Genomic DNA, 23,578 nt, shown 5'->3' with positions numbered 1-23,578 from the left:
TGGATACAGATTTAAAACACTGGGTGCTTGTTTTATTCAAGCATCAATGATTTGTGTCAAACTCCAATAATCCAGCTTTAATTGTGACTGGTAGGTTAAATTTGCTGCAAATACAGGCTTCATTTTAATATGTAATTAATAAAATTGATTGAATGATTTAAAAAAATCAGTTTCATTTTAATCACCAGATCCGAAGTTGAATTCAATCCATGCAGCTCTGTAGGAAGAGTCTTCAAGAAAGCCCATGTTTGTAAAAAGTTTGTAGGACATCGTGTTGTTGTCTTCTATGAAACAGTAAACAGGAAATCCCTCCGCGTGGAGTTTCTTGGCCATGGTGCTGATCAGCACTTTGGCGTAGCCTTTTCCTCTGTGCTCCGGTAGAGTGTACAACATCCCCAAGGCACAGTAATCATACACCAGAATCCAGGCCACTGGATCACCCTGGATGTCCCTAATGCAGAAGGTTGGGAAGTTGCTGATTAGGTTTTGGATGTTCCTGTAACCCTGAGCATTCCCTCCAAACTTCCAAGTTTTATTCACCAAGTCAACATGGGAGAGGTCAAGAGATGAAATCCTCGATTCAAGCTCACTGTAAAATATACGCAAAAAAACATGTTTCTGATGCAAAAAAAAAAGATTTTAATATTTTCATTTAAGTATACCTGTCAACATCTGGAGAGAGGAGAAAGCTGATGTCTGGCAAATAAAGAAGATGTACCAACGTGTAGTGTCTGTGGTTCACTTTATTTTCAGTTGAAACTTCTTTGAAAAGAGGTTCGTGGGTAATATCCAACCCTGTCAGACACAAAGTGATCTAAATAGACAGTGCTGTAAAAACGTATTCCCAATTGTCTCACAAGAATATCTATTTAAAAGTGGTCTTGAGCTAGCTTAGAAATCTAGACAAACCATAGAACTAGCAAAGTTGTAGCCTCAGCAGGTCTGTCACTGGCTCGGCTAAGTTTAGGCCAGCCAATCACAGCGATCTATGCCTGTAGAGCGACCACAAGTGCAACAGCAAAACAACAAAGATGGTGGCGGCTCATGAATGGCACTCTTTTGAAATGGCTTTGGCATCACTTTTGGATAATTTAGACTTGGATTTTTCTTTGAGACATGAGCAGATAGAAGTTCTACTTTGATCTACTTTGAAAAGTACAATAAAATGGATTATCCCGTTTTTTTCTTCTTTTTTTAATTTAATTAGGACCTATGTCTACTTGACCCTTTCTATCATCAGGATGACACAATTTTGACTACTCAATTTTATATATTTTTTATTTGCAATTTTTTTTAAATTTATTTATATATTTCTTTTTTATTTATATAATTTTTTTATTTCTGTAAAACTCCAAACATACCTCCAACCAGGAAATAAGTGCTCCAGTCAATTGGATTTTCTTCTCTTAGGACTCTCCTCAAAACGACCTCATCCGTACAGAAGACGGTCACCTTTTTCATGAATTCTTGGGAGTGTTTATTCTGCAGTTTATAATGGAAATTTGTGTTAAAACTATATTATTAACCTTGCAAAATAATCCACAAACCTGATAAAATCATAAAATTTCCATTTTTCTACCGACATTTGAACACACCTTGGGATCTGGTCTGGAAAGAATGACTCTAAAATCAGGCCACGTATCAACGACAATCTCTTGTGTGGTTGGCTTGCCTCTGTTTATACCGAAGAGGAAACCGTAGACCTAAAGACATGTAGAGTTTGTATCAGTTTAAGTCATTATTACTTATTAAAAAGATGAAGAAGTATCAAACTACAGTAAATGGTCTACCTTGAAACTCTTCGGTAAATGTTTTAGCAAAACGTGTTCCGCGACGTGCAGCTCGTCTTTGTTTAGGACCTTCATGTTCAGCAGACATAATTAGATGTTCATGTTTCCGTTTAAGAGCAAAGTATCATGTCTTTTATTACAGTTCCTTTCTGAGCCGTTAAATCAGCACCGGAAACAGCAACTTTCTGTCACGGATTGTCAAAATAAAATAACTTCCGTTAAGTAACTGATTATAAAATAAAATGTAAACTTTAAAAAATATTTTACCACAACTTACTTGGCATTAAAATTCACCAGTGCAATATTAAAGTTCTTTAAACCATCTTTTTTATATCAAGTAAACAAATTGATTTGACAAAAATGGCATTATGTATGAACAAACAAGTCTGGAGTAAAGAAAAAAAAAGAAAAGGGTTGTAAAGAACTTTATTTTAAAGCTTCACGAGATATTTGACAATCAGTAATTTAATTAGCTTTATTTAGTGTTAAAACATAAAAGCATAACAAAAAGTAGCTAGTGGAGAATTATGCAACATACAAAAATAAAGTATGTTAACACTTTTGTAATTGACGCTCAGCCTGAAGAAGCCGGCAGCTGTCTGCGAAACTGTAGCTACAAACAGGTAAACAAAACTGTTTCTGTGTTTAAAAAAGAACGAAAGCATGGATTTACATGTATCACGGAACGTGACGGGAGTCAGCGTCCCATCTGCATGATTTGCAATGCCAAGTTGAGCAACTCTAGTCTCGCACCTGCAAAACTGAAGGAACACTTCTTGAAGCTGCATGGAGATGGGAATACAAGAACACAACGCTTGCTGAATTCAAGGTGAAGAGAGCCAGATTCGACGAAAAGGCCACTCTGCCTGCTCTTGGATTCGTACCCATCAACAAACCGATCCTCACAGCATCGTACGAAGTTGCTTATCTGATCGCAAAGCAGGGCAAACCGCACACCATTGGCGAAACACTCGTAAAACCAGCTGCGTTAAAGATGGCGAATCTGATACTCGGAACAGCGGCTGAAGGTAAATTATCCCAAATTCCTCTTTCAAATGACACCATCAGCGACAGAATAGAGTGCATGAGTAAAGACATCTTGGCTCAAGTAGTCGCGGATCTGATTTCAAGCCCGGCAAAATTCAGCCTTCAACTCGACGAGACCACCGACGTTTCCAATCTAAGCCAGCTTGCCGTTTTTGTGCGCTATGTGAAAGACAACATGATAAAAGAAGAGTTTTTATTTTGTAAGCCTCTTACAACAACAACTAAGGCAGCTGATGTGAAGAAGCTTGTGGATGACTTCTTCAGAGACAACAACCTTTCATGGGATATGGTTTCTGCAGTTTGTACGGACGGAGCTCCAGTGATGCTGGGAAGAAAGTCTGGTTTTGGCGCGCTAGTAAAAGCCGACGCACCGCACATCATTGTTACACATTGCATTCTGCACAGGCATGCGTTGGCAACAAAAACCTTGCCGCCCAAAATGGCAGAAGTATTAAAAATTGTAGTGGAATGTGTGAACTATGTGCGCAATAGTGCTCTGAGGCACCGCATCTTCAGTGAGCTGTGTAAAGAAATGGGCTCTGAATTCGAGGTACTTCTTTACCATTCGAATGTTCGGTGGTTATCCCGGGGACAGGTGCTGAATCGTGTTTTTGCCATGCGTGTGGAATTAGCCCAGTTTTTGCAAGAGCACCAACATTGTCATGCAGATTGCTTCAAAGATTCTGAGTTCATTCTCATTTTAGCATACATGGCTGATATATTCGCAGCTCTCAATCATCTAAATCAGCAGATGCAGGGTGGTGGAGTTAACATAATGGAAGCAGAAGAAAACCTGAAGGCTTTTCAAAAAAAGTTACCGTTATGGAAACGACGAGCAGAGAACAACAACTTCGCAAACTTCCCCCTTCTGGACGACTGTGTAAGTAAGATCGAAGATGTGTGTGGACTTGGAGACATATCTGTACCCATGGAACTGAAGCAAACAATTGCCACGCACTTAGATGAGCTTGCAAAGCCTCTCGATGGATACTTCCCAACAAGAGCATCATATCCAGCATGGGTGAGACAGCCGTTCACGTTTGCTATTGAGACAGCAGATGTCAATGATGAATACCTCGACGAAATCATTGAACTTCAGCAGAGCCAGGTTCAACAGCAACTCTTCGGAACAACAATGCTCTCAACGTTTTGGTGTCAACAAATGGAAAATTATCCAGTTATTGCTAAGAAGGCCCTGGATTTTTTTGTACCATTTGTTACAACATATCTTTGTGAGCAATCTTTTTCGAGGATGCTGGACATAAAAACTAAGAAAAGGAACAGACTTTGCTGTGAAAATGACATGAGACTGGCACTTTCCAAGGTGAAGCCACGCATATCTGAACTGGTCTCTCAAAGGCAACAGCAGAAGTCACACTGAGGTAAGTTGTTTTGAGTTCATGCACTGTGTTGGTTTTGTTATTTGAACAAGGTGATATTAATGCACAATTCATTTCGTAAACCAGTAAAAAAAAATCATATTTTATTTTTTACTAAAGAAGGGTTCGGTGAATGAGCATATGAAACTGGTGGGGTTCGGTGCCTCCAACAAGGTTAAGAACCACTGCTTTAATCCTTCAGTCTTGGCCTTTAAGAAATCAGAAATTCAGACAGTCAAATTTAATAAATGTTTGAGAAATGTAAATTACATTTCTTAACCCATATTATATTTCAGTGATTATTCTTCGATTTCAACCTATTAAACAGAAAAAGATTCTAAACCAAACTGACCTCAAATTGAACCCTGACCATTTCTGTAGCCTGGTGGAGGTAAGTGTCGTTGGTGCCGTTGTATTGGACTGCGATGAGGTTCAATAAATCTTGGAATTCTTGAGTGTTTGTTTCATATATATAAAAAGTTTGATTTTCCTCAGAGCTCTCATTTACTGAAGAGGCAGCTTCTTAGCTTCAGTCGGCCATTTTGGCCAAACAAGAAACACATCAACATGATGTGTCACCCATGTCTTGGAGAGACATGGTGGAGGTTCTCCCTGTCATTAATCTGCCTTATTAAGAGTGTGTCTATAACCTGGCTCTTTTGTTGGATCTTAGACCACTAAATAGCTAATTTATGAATTATCTTTTTGCAGCACACTATGAGGCATTGCTGTTCTGTCTCTGTTCTGGTTGGATTTTTTGATTGTCCTGCTCCACCCTTCCCTTTTCTGTGCTGCCAACTCACAATTGAGTGTGTCCCGGTAGTTAATGTCCTGAAGAGCCACGGCGGTCTCCAACCTGTGAGCGGTCTCCAACCTGTGGACAGTCTACCAGTTCCCTTGCTACATGGTTGTTGGTGTTCACCCTCCATTCACTCCAAACCATCCTGGTCTGTTTAGACTCTGGCTCCAGCGCTGAATCACGTTTGGGGGCTGCTGTCAATGGGTGCGCTAGGACACTTCAGCGGTAGAAAGGTCTCTGGGTGGTGTGTGTGTGTGTGTGTTGCTCAAAGGTACCTTCACTCCTGAATGCATGATCACACCTGTTTAGGGGTGCCTTTGATTTAGTTTCTATTTCGTTATTGGGGTTCTGCACCCCAGCGACTGACTGGGCTCTACTCGTAAGCCTTAGTCTGGGTATTTTTAGTCTAAGTTTTGTAGTCCGTTTTAATAATCTTAATTGGTTTTAGTAAATACTTTATACCTTTACTGAGGTCTTGTTCTTTGCAAATTCTGACAGGAAGAGGTCTGGCAGACCCAAAGCCACAACTGCATCAGAGGACAAGTTTCTGAGAGTTAACAGCTGGCTCACACGACAATAGCTCCAAGCACAGTTTAATAGTGGTCGTAGTAAGCAAGTCTCAGTTTCAACTGTGAAGAGAAGACTTCGAGCTGCAGGTTTGACAGGATGAGTTGCAGCAAAAAAGTCACTGCAAAGACGCCAGAATAAGAGAGACCTGCCTGGGCCATGAAACACCACCATTGGACTACTGAAGACTGGAAGAAGGTATTATGGAGTGATTAATCCAAATTTGCAATCTTCAGTTTATCACACAGGATCTTTGTATGCTGTTGAGTAGGTGAAAGGATGGTTCCACAGTGTGGCATCAACTGTCAAACATGGAGGAGGAAGTGTGATGGTCTGGGGCTGTTTTGCTGGATCCAGGGTCGGTGACTTGTGCAGAGTGAGAGGCACCATGAACCAAAACGGCTACCACAGCATTCTCCAGCGCCATGCAGTACCCTCTGGTATGCGCCTAATTGGTCAGGGCTTCATCCTACAGCAAGATAATGACCCAAATCATAAGTCCAAGCTATGCCAGAACTACCTCAGGAAAAAGAGCAAGATGGTTAGCTTGTAAACATGGAGTGGCAGCACAGCCTCCAGACTTAAACCCCATCGAGCTGGTTTGGGATGAACTGGACAGAAGAGTGAAAGCAAATCAACCTACAAGTGTCACACATTTATGGGAACTTCAGCAACAGATATGGGAAGAACTCTCTGAAGAATATTTGATTTCTATTGTAAAAACAATGCCACGAGTGTGTTCAGCTGTTATATCTGCCAAAAATGGCTACTTTGATGAGTCAAAAGTTTAGAATACATTTACTATAAATTGATTCCATGATTTCTTTTTTGACCCCAATCGCTTATTTGAACTATGCTTTCATTTCAAAATGCATTGTGACATTAAACTGCATAATTTCCAATCAAAACCTGGAAAAATTGGGGTGTTCTAAAATGTTTAACCGGTAATGTATAGAATTTTTAACAAACATATTTGAAATACAAAATTGGGAAAATGGAAAAACTGAAACTAAAGATGAGAAGGAAGACAAACATGAATAAGAAATGATGTAAACAAGATAAGAATATCAAAGAATGAAATTGTTCAAAATAAACACATGCCTGTTGATCACCCAGAGCTGTAAAAGTGATTCACAAGGTGAAAGCTTGTGGCCCCCTATGTGTATGTGTGTGTTTAAATAAATTGATGTTCCCCAGGGAGACCGTGATGGAAAGTAATTGAGAAACTTTTGTTTCAGCAGACATTAATAAATATTCATTGTTCTGATTAAGAGCAAAGTATCATGTCTTTTACATTTCCTTTCTGACCCGCTCAGCAAATATCAGCACCGGAAACGGCAACCTTCTGTCATGGATTGACAAATAAAAGAACTTTCGTTAAGTAACTGATTATTAAATAAAATGTCAACTTTTTTATTCTTTCACCACAAGAAACTTGGCATTTAAATTACACAGTACAACATTTATTTTAATAATCTATTTTTATATTTAAACTAATTGATTAATATTGGGCACAAACTGAAATATTATACAAGAACAAACAAAACTAAAGAACAGAAAAAAGTTTTAAAGAACTTTCTTTTAAAGCTTCATGATATATTTGAAAATCAGTCATTTAATTTGCTTTTTGTGTTAATAAAATAATAATAAAAGTAGCTAGAGTAGAATTATGCAACATACAAAAATAAAGTATGTTAACACTTTTGAAACTGATCTGAAGGTAAATCCACGAACAATTCGCAGTTCTCTTTCTAGCATTGGTACTCCTCCAACCGAGTATTGTTCTGGGTCACAACAGAAAATTTGCACTGGTATGACTGGAAAAAAAAGTAATGAATAAAAGTGTTAAGACCAATGTGAATACATATTCATTAATGCAGACACATTGCATACAATTGAACAGCAAAAAGTGCTTCTGTTATATATCCTCGCGCCGTTGGCGCAGTAATATGTTGGTTTTGTTGTATTTTTGTGTCCCCTTTTTTTCTCTTTTTCTGCAGGACACACACACACACACACACACACACACACACACACACACACACACACACACACACACACACACACACACATCTTCCTTTCCTCTCCCCTTTAACAATATTTATTTATTTATTTTTATTTTTATTTTTTTACCGTGTCCTGTCTGGCTGTGAAGCAAACAGAATTGATGTCTGAATGCTGGTGACAAGCCTTACAGATTTACTCTCAGGTGGAGCATCAAAGCGTCTGCTTTTAATGTCACGCCTGATACTTAAAACTTTATTGTTATTGTTTTTGAATGCTTTGTTATTCCGACCAGACACGGAGACACAGGTGAAAGAGAAAGGAAGAGACAAAAGGTGGGAAGAGAGGGGTGGGAGGGGGGGTGGGTGTTCCATAAAAATAAACAATAATGAACAAGAGTCTGCTTACATCAGGAGCAAGCTATCACCGCGTCAACCTGATGATGAAATATAAAATCAGCATTGTTTAACTGAACAATCACATGATAATAAATCATAGGGCATTTAGTGGCAACGACATCCTTAAGACAAGTGTTGAACGTGCCCAAGCCCATACTTTTGAGAGCATGTGAGCACCTGTGTGTGTACACACGCTTGTTTATGTAAGGTTTCTCTATAGGAGCGTCCAATAGAGAGTGTGAGGGACCACAGATCCGCCCCCCAAAGATGTGTAGGAGACAGGGGGGAGCTCCAAGTCCCAGAGATCCAGGCGCTGCCCCAGAACACAGGAACCCCAAGGAGACTGCAACCAGAAAGGCCCCCGCCCCACTCGAGAGGCGCAGAGGATCGCCCCGGGGGGCCACAACCAGCAGCCGGCAGAGTCCCGGGAGATATCAGCGGCAAGCCCACAGGCCCGCCCGCAGCCTCCCACGTTAATAAATCTGGTAAATATAACACACTCAACCTGGAGGTAAGTGGAGAAAATTTAGAAAATTTGCAAATATATATTGACGAGGTTTTTGAGATTTTTGTCATGGGACCGAAGAAAGCAGCAGCAGCTGAGACGGAAACACCTGGGACCAAGAGGAGCCGTCCTCAGGACTCGCCCGAGGCCTCATCTCCCCATAAGGATGTCTTAGATTTACTACAGTCCATAGATAAAGAGAGGGTGCTCGCTGCAGAACCACAAAGGCGGAGCTGCACCAGAGTCAGCCCCGCCCATTCACGCAAACTCAGCCTAGCCCACTGACTTGTTTTTGTTTTTTAACTTTATCGCAAACTAACCTGACCCACATGAATTACGGCTGTTACTAGTTTACAACTGTTAATGCTATGTTCTATGCTCCAATTAAGCAAGATAATTATAACTTGCGTCATTGGCACTCAGACATCCTTTCTGATTGCTTTACAGCCCGACGGGACACGGAAAAAAATAAATAAAAACTCACAAAAGATTATTTTTTCTTTATTCCATTCCACATTACTCTTCAACTTCTGGCCAACAAAAGATAATGTATACCACAGAAAACACTGCAAAGCAAAATATTAAAAGGCCATAAAGAAGTTGATTTTAAAGCATCTTGACCTTTATGATGATCATTATTCTAATGTGCTTTATTTTGGGTAAAAAAAAGTAGAATAATGAAAGGAGTCAAGTTAGAAAAATATTAGCCAGTGTACAATTATGTAACAGTAAATTTAGGTATGTTAGGTATGATGCATCCTCAGGACCTTCTATCGCTGTGCCATTGAGAGCATCCTCACTGGATGCATCTCCGCCTGGTATGGCAACAGCACCGCTTACAACCGCAAAGCTCTCCAGAGAGTAGTGCGGTGTGCAGAAAGGATTATTGGAGGTGAGCTTCCCTCCCTCCAGGACATCTATAAGAAGCGGTGCCTGAGGAAAGCGGGGAGGATCATCAAGGGCTCAAGTCACCCCAGCCATAAACTGTTCAGACTACTTACATCACAAAGGAGGTTCTGCAGCATCCGGTCCAGAACCAGCAGACTGAGAGACAGCTTTTTCCATCAGGCCATCAGACTGCTGAACACTTCACAGACACCTCACCCTCACTTTGAAACTCCAAAATTACACTCCATACTGTACATTAATGCCACTATTTTGCACATACCAGCCTCTGTATATTTATATCTCTTATCTTATTGTTTACTTTATTCATTTGTATATTTAGATTAGCCATTTTTATATTTTACATGTTTTTACATTACTGTATTTTTGCACAACTCTGTTGCTGTGAAGCTCGCACACAAGAATTTCACTCGCATGTACAGTACCAGTGTACCTGCACATGTGACGTGACAATAAAAGTGATTTGATTTTGATTTAAAATTTCTGTAACTGATCTAAAACAACTTTTCACTGAAGACAAATGAACAATTCGAAGATCTCTCTTTAGCATTTGTGCTCCACCAGACGGGTGTCGTTGAGCCATGGGCGGCGCCACACAGAAAACTTGCACTGGTAAGACTGGGAAAAAAAGAAGTTAAGAAAATCATTAATATCATTCATTCAGGTAAAATTAGGTGTCTTTGTTGTTAAGATGTTTTGAAGAAAGTTGTGGTATCATTCAGTTTTAAAGTATTAAATAGACTTTTCTTAAGAATAATTTTATTTATAGTAAAATAAGTACATGAGCCAATGTAGGTTCTGTTTGAATAACACACTCTTCATCCTTTGCACCGTCCTTATTTGCATCGTCCTTTTTGCAGGTAGACCTTGCCATGTTCACAGTCAGAATATAATTTGTTCCTTCAACCACCTTTAAGGAGAGAGAAATAGTCATCATCAACGAATAGTCAAAGAAAGAAGTCAAATGGAGTACATTCTAATGATTATTTGTTGATTTCAACCATTTAAAACAGAAAAATCTTCTAAACCAAACTGACCTGAGCTTGAACATGGACCACCTCTCTGACTTGGTGGAGGTAAATGTCGTTGGTACCGATGTTGTGTTGGATAGTGAAGAAGCTCAGCACTTCTTGGACATCTGTTTCATTGGCTTTTTTTTTTTTAATCAAAAAGTCCCCCCGGCATGGCAAACCCAAATCCCTCCACAGTATGAAGGGCTGCAACATTGTCCTTCTGTAGGTTCAACACTCTGAAAATGTCTGGCAACTTCCCTTTATGTTTAGTCTCCTATAAAAGATCCATCCAGTAGATTTTGGGGAGCGATGCATCAAATCAGCAGCCTCCTCCACACAAACCTGCCTCTTAGGGTGGCTTTTGCTGCCCCTAGCCTGGCCCAAGTGCATTGATTTTTTTGAAAAAAGTCAATTTCACAGTGAAAACTAGAATTAATCTAAGGTACAAAGGTTACTTACAACTTAGCAAGCGCAGTCAAAGATCGTCAATCTTTTCATTCAAAGATTTCATGTCAGTGTTTTTTTTTTGCTTGTTTGTCCAAGTTAAAAATACATTTTAGAACCTATTAAAAATTATATGAATAGTTTTATCTTGAGTAATACAGCTGTGATTAGGGTTCAGTGTTAGGCTCCCCCACCTAGACCAACTGTGTACAGAAAATTAAACATTTGTGACGTTCATTGTAAGTGAAGACCTATAATAACATGCAGGAGGCATTTTGTACAGTAAATTGCAAAACCATTTACCATTATTTATTTTTAACTATTACTTTTTCTGTGCAAAGAAGAGCAACAGCAGAATAAGCTAAATAGGATTTTAAGCAATTCTGAAGTGTTTTTGTGTGAAACTTGTAATTATTTGTGTAGATAGTTTCCTGGATGGCTTCAGCATTGCAGAAAATAAAGTTTATGTCCAATGTGACTGATCAGCTAACGGCTAGTCAGAAAGCCTAAAAAAGATTGCTGTCATCCTAAAGGAGTTCCAGTCTCCAAAATATTATAGCAGTTCATGCAAATTCCATTTTATTAACATTTTAAACCATGAGATTGGCTTTAAGCAGTGTGTAGGAGCCATTATTGTTTTTGGTTTAGATTAGATTATGATCTAAGTTTATTTTGATGTTTTATGTACATTTCAGTTTATTGCACTATGGTTTGTATTTCCTTTGACCACTGGTGGCACTGCGGAGCCTATAAAGGTGTTGAGGTGGCAGTGCATTGGCGTTTTGTGGGTGACGGGAGGTCACACGGTTTTTACCGCTTCATTTGGTTTCATATGCCACATTTAATTTGCCGTTATAACTTTCATCATTTACATAAACCTGGACAAGAAATAGCCATTCTGGACCCAGCTTGTGATCGTCAACATATTCAATAAATGGGACAATAAACCCAAACCCGCTTTCTGCCTGGACAATATTGTTGAAGCGAGTCAATGCCTCCACCCACACCCGAGGGTGACTAAAAGTGGGACTTGATAGTCACTACAACAAGTAAAAACCTGGACCTGTCTAGAATTGGAGGAAGTCGCATCATCTGGAGCTCATCAGGAAAAGTTTGGCAGGTGCCACACCCGCAGCGCTGTTTACCTGGAGGTTGGATTGAGACGTCAGCATACATCGATCCTTTGTTGGGACTCCAAAGCAATCTAAAAGGTTTGAGGCACAAGCAAAACATTCAAGACATCTCCGGTGAGTGCAGTCATCCTTTTGGGTTAAAGACGCTGGAGTGGAGTTTTGATGCGCTGCGGCCTGACAAGAGCTGATTGCCTGCATAAGAACTGCTAAGGATATTGATGGCTTCCACTCATTAAACTGTTCATTCATGTGCTGATGTCTGGAAAACACAAACGTGACTGTGTCAATACTCGTGCTTTGTGGCAAATTAAAGCGCAGCAGTGCGTAAAATAGCGCGAGGAAGAGCGCCACAATCATCCGTGTTTGCTGAGTGGTGTTTTATGGATTAAATGGATCTGGATAATGATGAAACCAATTCTAGAGACAATGAAAATGAAAAAAGACAAAGGAAGTTTTCTGTTAAAGGTTTGGCTTTTGAGATCGAAAAACTGCAAAAGGAGAGGTCTTATCTATTTAAACAAGCCAATAAAATAAAGGCAAAAATAAAAGTCCTTTGTTCATCATCTGCCAATTTTATTGCCATCAAACAACATCTTAAAGGGTTCAGTGCATTATGTAAAAATGCATCTTCACTTCATGACACTTTATTAAAGGAGTTTTCTTTACCCGAAGATGAACAACAGAGACAAAATGCATGGTTTAAAGATAAAAGTGCTGCAAATGAAGCGTTCGTGAATGAAGTGTGCAGTTGGTTAAAAGAAAACGAAGTTTTGAATGAAAATGAAAATGCTGATGATGAGCCCGACGCGAAGGTTGGGGTGAAAGAATATGATGAACATTTTGACTGTGTTAAACCTGAAGATAGTGCGTCAAATGTATCCAAACGGTCGCGCAAAAGCAGCCGTGCGTCTGGATCAAGCACTTCATCCGCTTGTAAATTGGTCATGGCAGAGAAAGCAGCATTGATTGAGAAAGCTGCTGCTCTGAAGAGGAGACACGAGCTGGAAGAGCAAGAGGAAAAACACAGACTGGAAGCGGAGAAATTAAGAAAGCAAAAGGAACAAATGGAGTTGGAAGCACAAATAGCTGCTGCATCAATAAAACTCTCTGTTTTGGAAGGAAGTGATGTGGGAAGACGATCCTGCTCAAATGGCATGAACTCTTATGTGAGCAAAGGACTCAGAGAACAAAAGCAAGCCGAGTTTAATCCTCAAGCAAAGGAATTTGTGCCAAAAGGCGCCGTCTTTCAGCTGAGCTCAACAGCGCCCCTAGTGTCTGAACCAGATGCTCGACCTAAAACTGTCACACTCAAGTCAAGTGCACCGACTCAATTCAAGCAACAAAAGTTAAAGATGTCCATTCAAAGTGAATCATTACAACCACAATCTCCCCCAAACAAGCAGCAGAACCCTGTGGAAATATTTTCACCTGTGGACAACAATGCAATTTGTGCTATTATGCAAAAGCAAAATGAAATCACAGCAATGCTTGTTCAGCACCAATTATCAGCTACGTTGCCCCAGCGAGAAATTCCAGTTTTTGATGGTAATCCACTACAATGTATTTCATTTTTTAAAGCCTTTGAACATTGTGTGGAGGGAAAAACCAGCAGCTATCAAGACTGTTTGTACTTTCTCGAACAATACACCAGGGGACAGCCAAGAGAGCTTGTGAGGAGCTGCATGCATATGCCATCACAGCAAGGTTACCAAAAGGCAAAAGGTCTTCTAATGGAGCACTTTGGCAATGAACATAAAATAGCAACAGCATATATGGACAAAGTCATTTGTTGGCCAGCAATTAAAACTGAAGAAATTCAAGCTTTGCAAGACTTTGCTTTGTTTTTAAGAGGATGCTGTAATTCTATGTCTGACATACATTATATGGAAGAACTTAATCTACCATCCTACATGAGGCAAGTGATCCTGAAATGGCCCTACAAGCTACGTGAAAAATGGAGAACTGCAGCCTGTGAACTACAGGAACGGCGAGGTTTCAGGGCAACATTTACTGGCATGGTCACCTTCCTTGAGCATCAAGTAAAAATATTGTCTCATCCTTTATTTGGAGACATTTCTGAAACAAGACCAAGTCTTGCAGCAAAGGAAGTACCAAGAAACAAAGGCTCAATAAAGACCAACATCAAAGGAAGCACCTTTGTTACAGCTATAGCACCCAGTGACTGCGCTATATCTTCCCCATCTGTGCTACCAAAGCCACAAGTGCAGCCAGTAGCTACCAGAAGTCCAGCTCCAGAAGCCTGTCCATATTGTGATCAATCTCATTCCTTATTGAAATGTCCAAAGCTAACCAGGATTCCTCAAAAGGATAAAATTGAATTTCTGAAAGGAAAGGGAATATGCTTTGGATGTTTTAAGGTTGGCCACATGAGTAAGGAATGTAAAAATCGCCTCACTTGTGATAAATGCAACCGGAAGCATCCTACCATCCTACATTCTGACAAAGAACAAGCTAAAGCCCAAGAAACACCTGTCAGCAGTGCCCTCGTGTCTCATAAGGCTGATGTTTGTACTGATGGAGGAGAGGACTGTACTCTTTCAGTTGTTCCCGTCAAAATAAAATCTAAGAAAGGAGATCAAGTGTTTCAAACTTATGCCTTCTTGGATCCTGGAAGCACAGCAACCTTCATTACCAACAAATTAAAGAAGAAACTAAACGTGCAAGGCCCAAAGATTAACATCTTGCTGCGTACTATGGGCCAAGAAAGGTTGGTGAGCAGCTGTTGTGCCACTGGACTGGAAATTTCGGGGCTACAAAGTAACAGCTTTGTAGAACTTCCTGAAGTTTACACACAAGAAGCCATTCCAGTCTCTCGGAACAACATTCCTCTTCAGAGAGATGTTGAAAAATGGGACTATCTCAGCACCATCAGGATTCCGGAACTGAATGCTGATGTCGAGCTTTTGATTGGAATGAATGCATCAAACCTCATGGAGCCATGGGAGATAATCAACAGTCAAGGCAACGGACCATATGCTGTCAGAACTCTACTTGGATGGGTCATTAATGGTCCCCTGCGAAGCAGTGTAACTACACAGAAAGGCTGTACAACTGTTTACGCAAACAGGATTTCTGTTGCCAAACTGGAGGAGCTGTTGATATCTCAATACAATCAAGACTTTGATGAAAAAACACTGGAAGAAAAACATGAAATCTCAATCGAGGACAAGAAATTTATGGAAATAATGGAAAATTCAGCTTGTATGCTGGATGGACATTATTGTTTGGACTTGCCCTTCAAAAAGGATGACATTATCATGCCCAACAACCGGTGTGTTATGGCACAACGCCTTCAGACCCTCAAAAGAAAGTTTGAGAGGAACAAAGTCTACAAAAAGGAATATACAGCATTCATGATGGATCTTATCGACAAAGGCTATGCAGAAAAAGGTCCTCTTGATCAGATGGAACCCAAAGAAGGAAAAGTCTGGTATCTTCCACACCACAGTGTCTATCACCCAAGGAAAAAGACTTTGAGAGTGGTTGAGCCTGTCTCCCAGACAATGTCACAGCTATGGACTTCATGGCTTCAAGATCCGCCAAAAAAAAAAAAAAAAAAAAAAAAGGAAACTTGGAAGAATAATCAACACTTATCCTGACAAAAATGGACTTGTTAGAGCAGTTCAGCTGAAAACGAAGACCGGGCAGCTGGAGAGGCCCATCTCGAAGATCTGCCTTCTTCAAGCAGCTGTATAAGATGGAGAGAAGATACTGCATGGGACTACATGGGACATTTTTTGGCTCCTTATTTTGTTATTATTTAATTGTGCTGTTTACACAATTGGGGCCGGTGTGTAGGAGCCATTATTGTTTTGGTTTAGATTAGATTATGATCTAAGTTTATTTTGATAATGTTTTATGTACATTTCAGTTTATTGCACTATGGTTTGTATTTCCTTTGACCACTGGTGGCACTGCGGAGCCTATAAAGGTGTTGAGGTGGCAGTGCATTGGCGTTTTGTGGGTGACGGGAGGTCACACGGTTTTTACCGCTTCATTTGGTTTCATATGCCACATCTAATTTGCCGTTATAACTTTCATCATTTACATAAACCTGGACAAGAAATAGCCATTCTGGACCCAGCTTGTGATCGTCAACATATTCAATAAATGGGACAATAAACCCAAACCCGCTTTCTGCCTGGACAATATTGTTGAAGCGAGTCAATGCCTCCACCCGCACCCGAGGGTGACTAAAAGTGGGACTTGATAGTCACTACACAGTGGTTTAATGGAAGTAATTTGTTCTTTACAAGTGTAAACATGACCAAAACCTGCAATGCACCTGGGGTCAAGTCAAGCAGGAGATTATTATTAATGATGAAATATCTATGTGATGTGAAGGTTTGTAAAATAGCATTCATATGCATCTAATAAAACTTTTGCAGTTGGAGCTGATTTACAGGCCCAGTGTGTTAGTGCCACGAGGTTCACAGTAGGTATTACATCGACGGTAGAACATGCATCAAAAACACTACGTGTCATCATTGACTTCCAGCTTTCATTCCAGCCATCCGATCTGTTCTTTCAATTTGCATTCTTCACTAAATTTGATCTATGTGTTGAGTAATAAAAACTGAGAGGTAGAGTTGTGTCGCATGCAGTTGGAGCAGGTCAAGCAACCAAAGAGGAAGGAGCAGAATTTCCCCAAACCACCAAGGCTGCTTCAGAGAGAACTGGTGCCATCCCTATATCTCATATGAGTCAGGATCTGCTCCTTCTTCCTACCTACCTGATTCCTGATTACCTTTGTTGGGGAAAAAGTGGATTCCGTTGTCATTACTGCTTAAAAGCATAACTGCCTCCTTTTCAAGTGAAAACACCTGTTGCTTCATTGAAATGCTAGTGTTATCTTTTTACTAGCTTTCCCGTTTCAACAGGGAGGAGAACAACCTCCCTCAGATCATGCTGTTCTATGTTATGGTTACACTCCCATGAGAAATATTATGTTGACTTATTGCACCTGGGTTTGTGTGGGTGAAGAGATGACAGTATTTTTATTCCTTACGTGAAACAGCTTACCACCTGGTCTTACGGAGCAGTTTGGGAATGTGGTGTGATATGCTTTGCGTGTGTGTGTGCTTGGTTAATAAATACTCTCGGAGGATGATGGTTCGATGAGAGGTCTGGTGAACCATGCTTGGGTGTGTATCCTTTCGTCTCTCCACTTTGCAAAGTAAAATTGGACAATAATATTGCTCTAATTCTCTTTGTGCGTTTGATTTCTCTTAAGGTAAACTGGTTTTAATAAATAAATAACCCAACAACCTTCATGTATTCAAACCCTCTGTTTGTGCTTGTCTTTGTCTTGTCTGCCTGCTCTATCATCCTACCTATCATTATTCATATTAAACAGTTCTTTTGCCTGCCAGTTTGCCTCCTGTTCCTGCTCACCTGCATTTAGGTCTGATTGCAACCAACTCCACATCATGGCAATGGGTGTTTGTCAGTGCCAAGGAACCTTGCCCACCAAGACATGGGGTGTTTCTCAACATCAAGGAACCTTGCCTTGATGTCTTGGCCCCGCCCTATGCCTAGGAGATACGTCATTGGGAGCCGCCAAAACATATTCCATTCGGTTCCAATGTTCATGTTCTACCGAGTTATGTGTTCTCCATTTGTTTGCCATTTAGCTAGCTGAGCAAGGATACACGGGAGGTGTAGCCTAGCCTTGGTAAAAAAAATTACCCACAATTCACAGCAGTATTTTCAAAAAGACGGTGGACCAGAAGCCGGCAGCTACTTCGGGGACAATTTTCAAGTTTAAAAGTAAGTCAGCTAATTTAAAATGTGTTTTGTAGATCTAAAGAAGTTATCTATTGTTTGTTAGTTGCTTAGTAGTTGAAGCTTCGGTGGCTAGCGGGTTGTAACTCGCTTATATTTTTAATGTAATAAACGTATACACAATTTAAAAAGTAAAAGGCTCGTTATATATTTATATTGAAACTAATACATATAAAATATAACGTTATCTCCCGTGTCACGTGCCATTATGCGACTGCTGTGGAAGCCGTGGTCACGTGATGCAAGTCTGTTCCATTTAACCGTTTTCTTTGACCAAGGAAGGACAGTGTCCTTGCAAGCAAGGCGCTGGCCTCGCAAGACATCGCCTCACAAGGCAAGGCGCCTTGACATTGAGAAACACCCATGTTCCAATGCTCATGTTCTACTGAGGTGTCTGTTCTCCGTTTGTTAGCTGTTTAGCTGAGCAACGATACACGGGAGGTGTCTTGTAGCCTAGCCTTGTCAATGATATCCCAGAATACAGCGCAGTATTTTCAAAAGGATAGTGGATCAGAAGCCAACTACTCCTTCGGGGGCAAATTTCAAGTTTAAATGTAAGTCAACTAATTGTAGCTATCAGGCTGATATCTGAAATGTTTTTTTATATCCAAAAGATTTATTTACGGTTGGTTAGATGTTTAGTAGTTGCAGCTTCGGTGGCTAGCTGGTTATGACTCACTTATATATTTAAGTCAACAAATATATACACAATTTAAAAAGTAAAAGGCACATTATATATTTATATTGAACCTTATACGTATAAATATATCTCCCGTGTCACGTGACTTTACGTGACCGTGGCTTTTGTGGCGGTCATGTGATGCAAGTCTGTTCCATTTAACTGTTTTCTTTGACCAATGGAGGACAGTTTTCTTGTAAGCAAGGCGCCTTGCGAGGCCAGGCAAATTGACATTGAGAAATACCCCGTATGTCCTTAAACAGCTACTGTATTTCAAGATGGAGCATTACTATGGGGGGTGAAACACAGTTTATTAAAAAAATAATATTTTAAGCTATTAGGAATGAATAATGGACATTGGTGAGAAATATTAATGAGAAAAGACTAGCGTGTGAATGGGATACATAGAATTCAATGTTAAACTAGTAAAAGTGTTAAACACTGGGGGTGTAAGATGGCTTCACCTTGCTGTTGAGTTGGAGACCTTATTGATGTCAAAAACAGCTCCATTACAACAGGTGAGATAGGGTTGATTTATAAATTTTACTTAGAAACACCCTTATGCCCATTGGCTCATGCATGGCTCCCTCAGGGAAACATATCCGGACATCAAAAGTTTTGTCAAGAGTGTGCTTTTAATTTCGACTGGCTGTGTGGGATTAGTAAGACAGTAAACACATTTGAAACATTCACATTTCAATAACTGATATAGCAAGTTCGTGAAAAGTTCAATTTTGTCCTATTCCTTTTTACTTACATGGCTTTTAAATTCTCCACTACAAAACCAATACAGTTGGTATTGATCTTTTTTCTTTAATCTATTCCACTTGACCTTTGGCCAACAAAAGGTAACGTATAATACAAGGACATGATGTGCTTCAGTGCTATAAAGGTTATAAAGAACTTCACTTTAAAGCTTCTCGAGCTTTGTGACAATCATCAAATGTGCTTTTATTTTGGGTTAAAAAGTTACAGAATTATCCTGAAAGCAGTCAAGTTTGAAAAACAGCCAGTGTACAATTATGCAACAAACATGGTTTAGGTATGTTAACATTTCTGTATCAGTGAACTTTACACTGAAGGCAAATCCAGGAAATATTCACAGTTCTATTTCTAGCATTTGTGCTCCAGCAGGCGGGTGTCGTTGAGCCATCGGCGGCTCCACACAGTAAACGTGCACTGGTAAGACTGGAAAAAAGAAGTAAAGAAATTAATTAACATCAATGGGGTTAAATATTCATTCAGATAAAATTAGGCGTTTTTGTTTAAAGAATTTTTTTTGTTAAATGTTGTGATATCATTAACTTTTAAAGGTATTAAAATGTCGCCCCCCCCCCCAAAAAAAAAAGAAGAAAGTTGTTGTTTAGTGTAATAATTACGTGAGCCAAGGCTGGTTCTGTTTGAATGACACATTCTTCTTTCTTTGCATCGTCCTTATTTACATAATCCTTTTTTGAACTGTCCTCTTCTGCATCGTCCTTTCTGCAGGTAGACCGTGCCATGTTCACAGTAAAATAATACTTCAATCCTGCAACCACCTTTAAGGAGACAGAAATACAGACTGTCATTATCAACAGATAGTCAAAGAAAAGTACATTCTAATGATTGTTGATTTCAGCCATTTAAAACAGAAAAACCTTCTAAACCAAACTGACCTGAGCTTGAACACGGACCACCTCTCTGACTTGGTGGAGGTAAGTGTCATTGGTCCCATTGTTGTGTTGGATAGTAAAGAAGCTCAGCACTTCTTGGACGTCGGTATCATTGGCTTTTATATCAAAAAGTCCTCCTGGGATGGGAAGTACTGCAGCAATTAGGGCTGCAAAGAAAAGTAATACAACCTTCCACATTGTTCTTCTGTAGGTTCAATTAGCAGAAAAAATTCTGGCAACTTGCTTGGCATTACGTCTCCTATAAATGATCCATCCAGTAGTTTTAGAGGAGCAATGAAGCCAATCAGCAGCCTCCTCAACAAAACCCTCCTCTTAGGGCGGCTTTTGCTGCCTCTGGCCTGCCCCGATTTCATTGATTTTTGAAAAAAAAAAAAAAAAAAGTAAACGTACGGTAAAAAGGAGCGCTCTATCTAAAGTGCAAAGGTAACTTACAATTTAGCAAACACACTTATTTAAAAAACAAAGTCCAAAATTTCCTCATCAGGTTGACACAGTGATAGCTTGCTCTTGTATTTTTGTGTGCCCCTTTTTGTTCTCTTCCTGCAGATCTAGAAGCAGACTGTTGTTCATCATGGATTGTTTATTTTAGTGGAACCCACCCCTCCTTTTGACTCTTCCTTTCTCTTTCTTCTCTGTCTCCATGTCTGGTCGGAATTATAAAGCATTCAAAAAACAACAATAATAAAGTTTTAAGTATCAGGCGTGACATTAAAGCAGAAGCTTTGATGCTCCACCTGAGTGTAAATCTGTAAGGCTTGTCACCAGCATTCAGACATTAATTCTGTTAGCTTCACAGCTGGACAGGGCAGGAAAAAAAACATGTCCGTCAACCATCAATCCATCCATTCTCTTCCACTTATTCAGGGTCCAGTTGTGGGGGCAGCAGCCTAAGTGGAGAGACCCAGATCTCCTTCTCCTCAGCAGCTCCTCTGGGGAAATTCTAAGGCCAGACGAGAAACATAGTCCCCCCAGCATGTCCTGGGTCTTCCTTTTGTCACGCTGTGAGTTGGGGGAGGTTAGGACCCAAGATGCAGTAACCAGGATGACACAAGGCAGGAGTTGTAGAAAAAAAGTAAAGTCCTTTATCAGGGATAAACATCCAAATTCCTAATGCGTAATTCCTAGAGACCAAGTGCTCCTTTAAAGAGCAGACCTGGAGATATCCAAAAACCAAGAGACCTAGAGATTTCCTAAGATCAAGAGAGGGAACGAGACAATGTTGACACAAACAATGGACCAACAACCACACTGAGACGCAGACAAGGGCTGGGTGATTAGGGAATTGTGCACAGGTGAGCAGGGGAGGAAACCAGACTTAAAAATGGGGAAGGGAGCAAAACGAACTAGAGGGAGAAAACAGACTAGATAAAACACTTAACACAAGACTAATGATAAAGGTGTCTAAGGAAAAACGCAAGGGAAACCTAGAGAGCCTGGAGGGGGTTGGGGACACACAGGGATGCTGAAACCTGGGGGGAACACCTAAGGGGAAAAAACCTGGAGTGGCCTGGGGAACACAAGGAGGCACATGAGGAGGGATGCAGACAAGGAGACACATAAGGGAAACCTAGAGAGGGATGGAGAACACAAGGAGACACATGAGGGAGACGCAGGACGCAGACCATGACACCTTTAGGTGTCCTTCTGGTTGGACGTGTCCGGAAAACCTCACCAGGGAGGCGTCCAGGAGGCATCCTATCTAGATGCATGAGCCATCTCAACTGGCTCCTCTCGATGTGGAGGAGCTGGATGACCAAGCTTCTCACCCAATCTATTGAGTTTTCAAAATAAAAGCATCATACTTTCTTATTTGACTGTGCTGGTAATATTGCTTGCATAAAGAAAATTTAACATTTATACTAACAATTTGTCATGTTAGGATCGAGCCTTTTGACCCACGACATGCAGAATCACGAAGAGACAAAGTGAGTAAAAATAATACATTATCTATTGAGTTTGACGAGGCTGGGGAGACGTCGGAGGAGGGCGGTTCTGGCAGCGTTGGATTCCAGTAAGGTAGTGGAGCGCTGAGAGGAGGGCGTGTCAGGTCTGAGTGGTAGCTGTTGGAGGAGGCTGGGAGCTGAGCACCAGTTCCAGGAGCAGGCAGGTGAGAAGCAGGAGAGCAGACGCCCAAAGGGAGAAGCGGTGTGGCGGGTGGACAGGAGATCCGGAGGCGCCTTGTTGTAACAGGTGAGAGTGCAGGTTGACGAGCTGGTAACAGGCAGATGATGAGAGTACCTGGGCGGGAGAACGGAGGAACGGGACAGGTGATGACGAGGCTTTAACAGGCAGAACAGGATGCAAACAACTAGAAACAGGTCTAGAGCTGGTGTATACTACCCAATGTGAGTAATCATCCGGCACTGGTGAGTTGTCACACCGCTCCTTAAATCCCCTGCGAGCTGATGAGGGAATTCGCAGCAGCTGCTCTCCGGGCGCGCCCACCTGCAAACAGGAAAACTCATGGAGAGGTTAGCTCCACCCAATGTGACACAATTGATCGTTCTAAGTGTGCATTACTGAGTCATAACAACCACTCTTTTAATGAAAATCAAGTAAAATAAAAATTTGAAATATGCATGAATGCTAACAAACATTAATTCAAACAAATATTTAAAAATGTATTTAACTGAAATATGCAGCTTTTGCAGCATCACTTTTATTTTTGCATTTTGCCCCTTAGAAGTATAGAGAATATCTATGTGTGAAAATACGTGTCTGAGGTGCCTCCTTCAGGTAGAGATGGACACGCCGTCATTTCTCTAACACCTGGAAAACAAATCAGCTGTGGTTTTGTTTGGATTCAGAATCAAGTTGTTGTTACGGCACCACAATGATAAATTCTTTATGTAAACTCTGCATGCTGTCTCTTTGTTATCTAACCATGTTATCGTTCACAAGTTATTTCTCAATCATCAGAGAGGTGATTAAGTATACAGCAAGTGTCAAAATTTCATATGACGCTTTTGATTTTTAAGCTCATTTTTGTCACAACATCAGGCTAACGAAGAAGGCAGGAATATTTTTATTTTAAAAATTATTTCATCCCAAGTTACTGTGCATTCGTACATAAATGTTTAAGAGTTTAGAGTTGTTTTCCTCAGTTTATAATATTTTTTAACATCTTTAATTACTAAATACTGTGATGACCTATGTAAAATAACCAATTACTTTTCCAAGTCATGTGAAAATGAAGCAAGTATAATTTATTTTCTGAGAAAAGATTATTCTACAGACAACGTCTATCATTAGCTGCAGTCCTCTGTGGTCAGTGTCATTTCACCCATCCCCACACTGTAAAAACAGACAGCCTCAAAAAGTAGTTTCAATTTATTTTTCCTATGTCACCTAAGCCTCCCTGTAAAGTTTTGATTGTTAAACTCAGTTTTGTGTGTTTTGATGTTGAAAACTTAAAATTGCTTGTTATTTGAACAAA

At 40.3% G+C, this 23,578-nt stretch overlaps 3 protein-coding genes across 3 annotated transcripts; all 3 read right to left on the bottom strand.

The window, feature by feature from the left end:
• Positions 1-62: 62 nt before the first annotated feature.
• Positions 63-1,974, bottom strand: LOC107375575 (glycine N-acyltransferase-like protein 3). The gene is made up of 5 exons (XM_015944163.3): positions 1,791-1,974; positions 1,596-1,703; positions 1,362-1,482; positions 663-795; positions 63-589 (listed from the first exon to the last, which is right to left on the bottom strand). The coding sequence occupies exons 1-5, from the start codon at positions 1,863-1,865 to the stop codon at positions 178-180; spliced, it is 849 nt and encodes a 282-aa protein (XP_015799649.1). The 5' UTR covers positions 1,866-1,974; the 3' UTR covers positions 63-177.
• A 7,964-nt stretch (positions 1,975-9,938) lies between these two features.
• Positions 9,939-10,621, bottom strand: LOC129166948 (cystatin-C-like). Its single transcript, XM_054750783.2, has 3 exons — positions 10,433-10,621; positions 10,177-10,305; positions 9,939-10,013 (listed from the first exon to the last, which is right to left on the bottom strand). Exons 1-3 carry the CDS (start codon positions 10,619-10,621, stop codon positions 9,939-9,941), a joined length of 393 nt encoding a protein of 130 aa, XP_054606758.2.
• An 8,771-nt stretch (positions 10,622-19,392) lies between these two features.
• LOC107375576 (cystatin-C) lies at positions 19,393-20,400 on the bottom strand. The gene is made up of 3 exons (XM_015944164.3): positions 20,125-20,400; positions 19,849-20,007; positions 19,393-19,657 (listed from the first exon to the last, which is right to left on the bottom strand). The coding sequence occupies exons 1-3, from the start codon at positions 20,317-20,319 to the stop codon at positions 19,583-19,585; spliced, it is 429 nt and encodes a 142-aa protein (XP_015799650.3). The 5' UTR covers positions 20,320-20,400; the 3' UTR covers positions 19,393-19,582.
• Positions 20,401-23,578: the final 3,178 nt, after the last annotated feature.

Source organism: Nothobranchius furzeri, chromosome 12, assembly GCF_043380555.1.
Source record: "Nothobranchius furzeri strain GRZ-AD chromosome 12, NfurGRZ-RIMD1, whole genome shotgun sequence".
NCBI lineage: Eukaryota > Metazoa > Chordata > Actinopteri > Cyprinodontiformes > Nothobranchiidae > Nothobranchius > Nothobranchius furzeri.
Note: the sequence above shows the minus strand (reverse complement) of the source record. Positions and strands in the feature narration are given on the sequence as shown.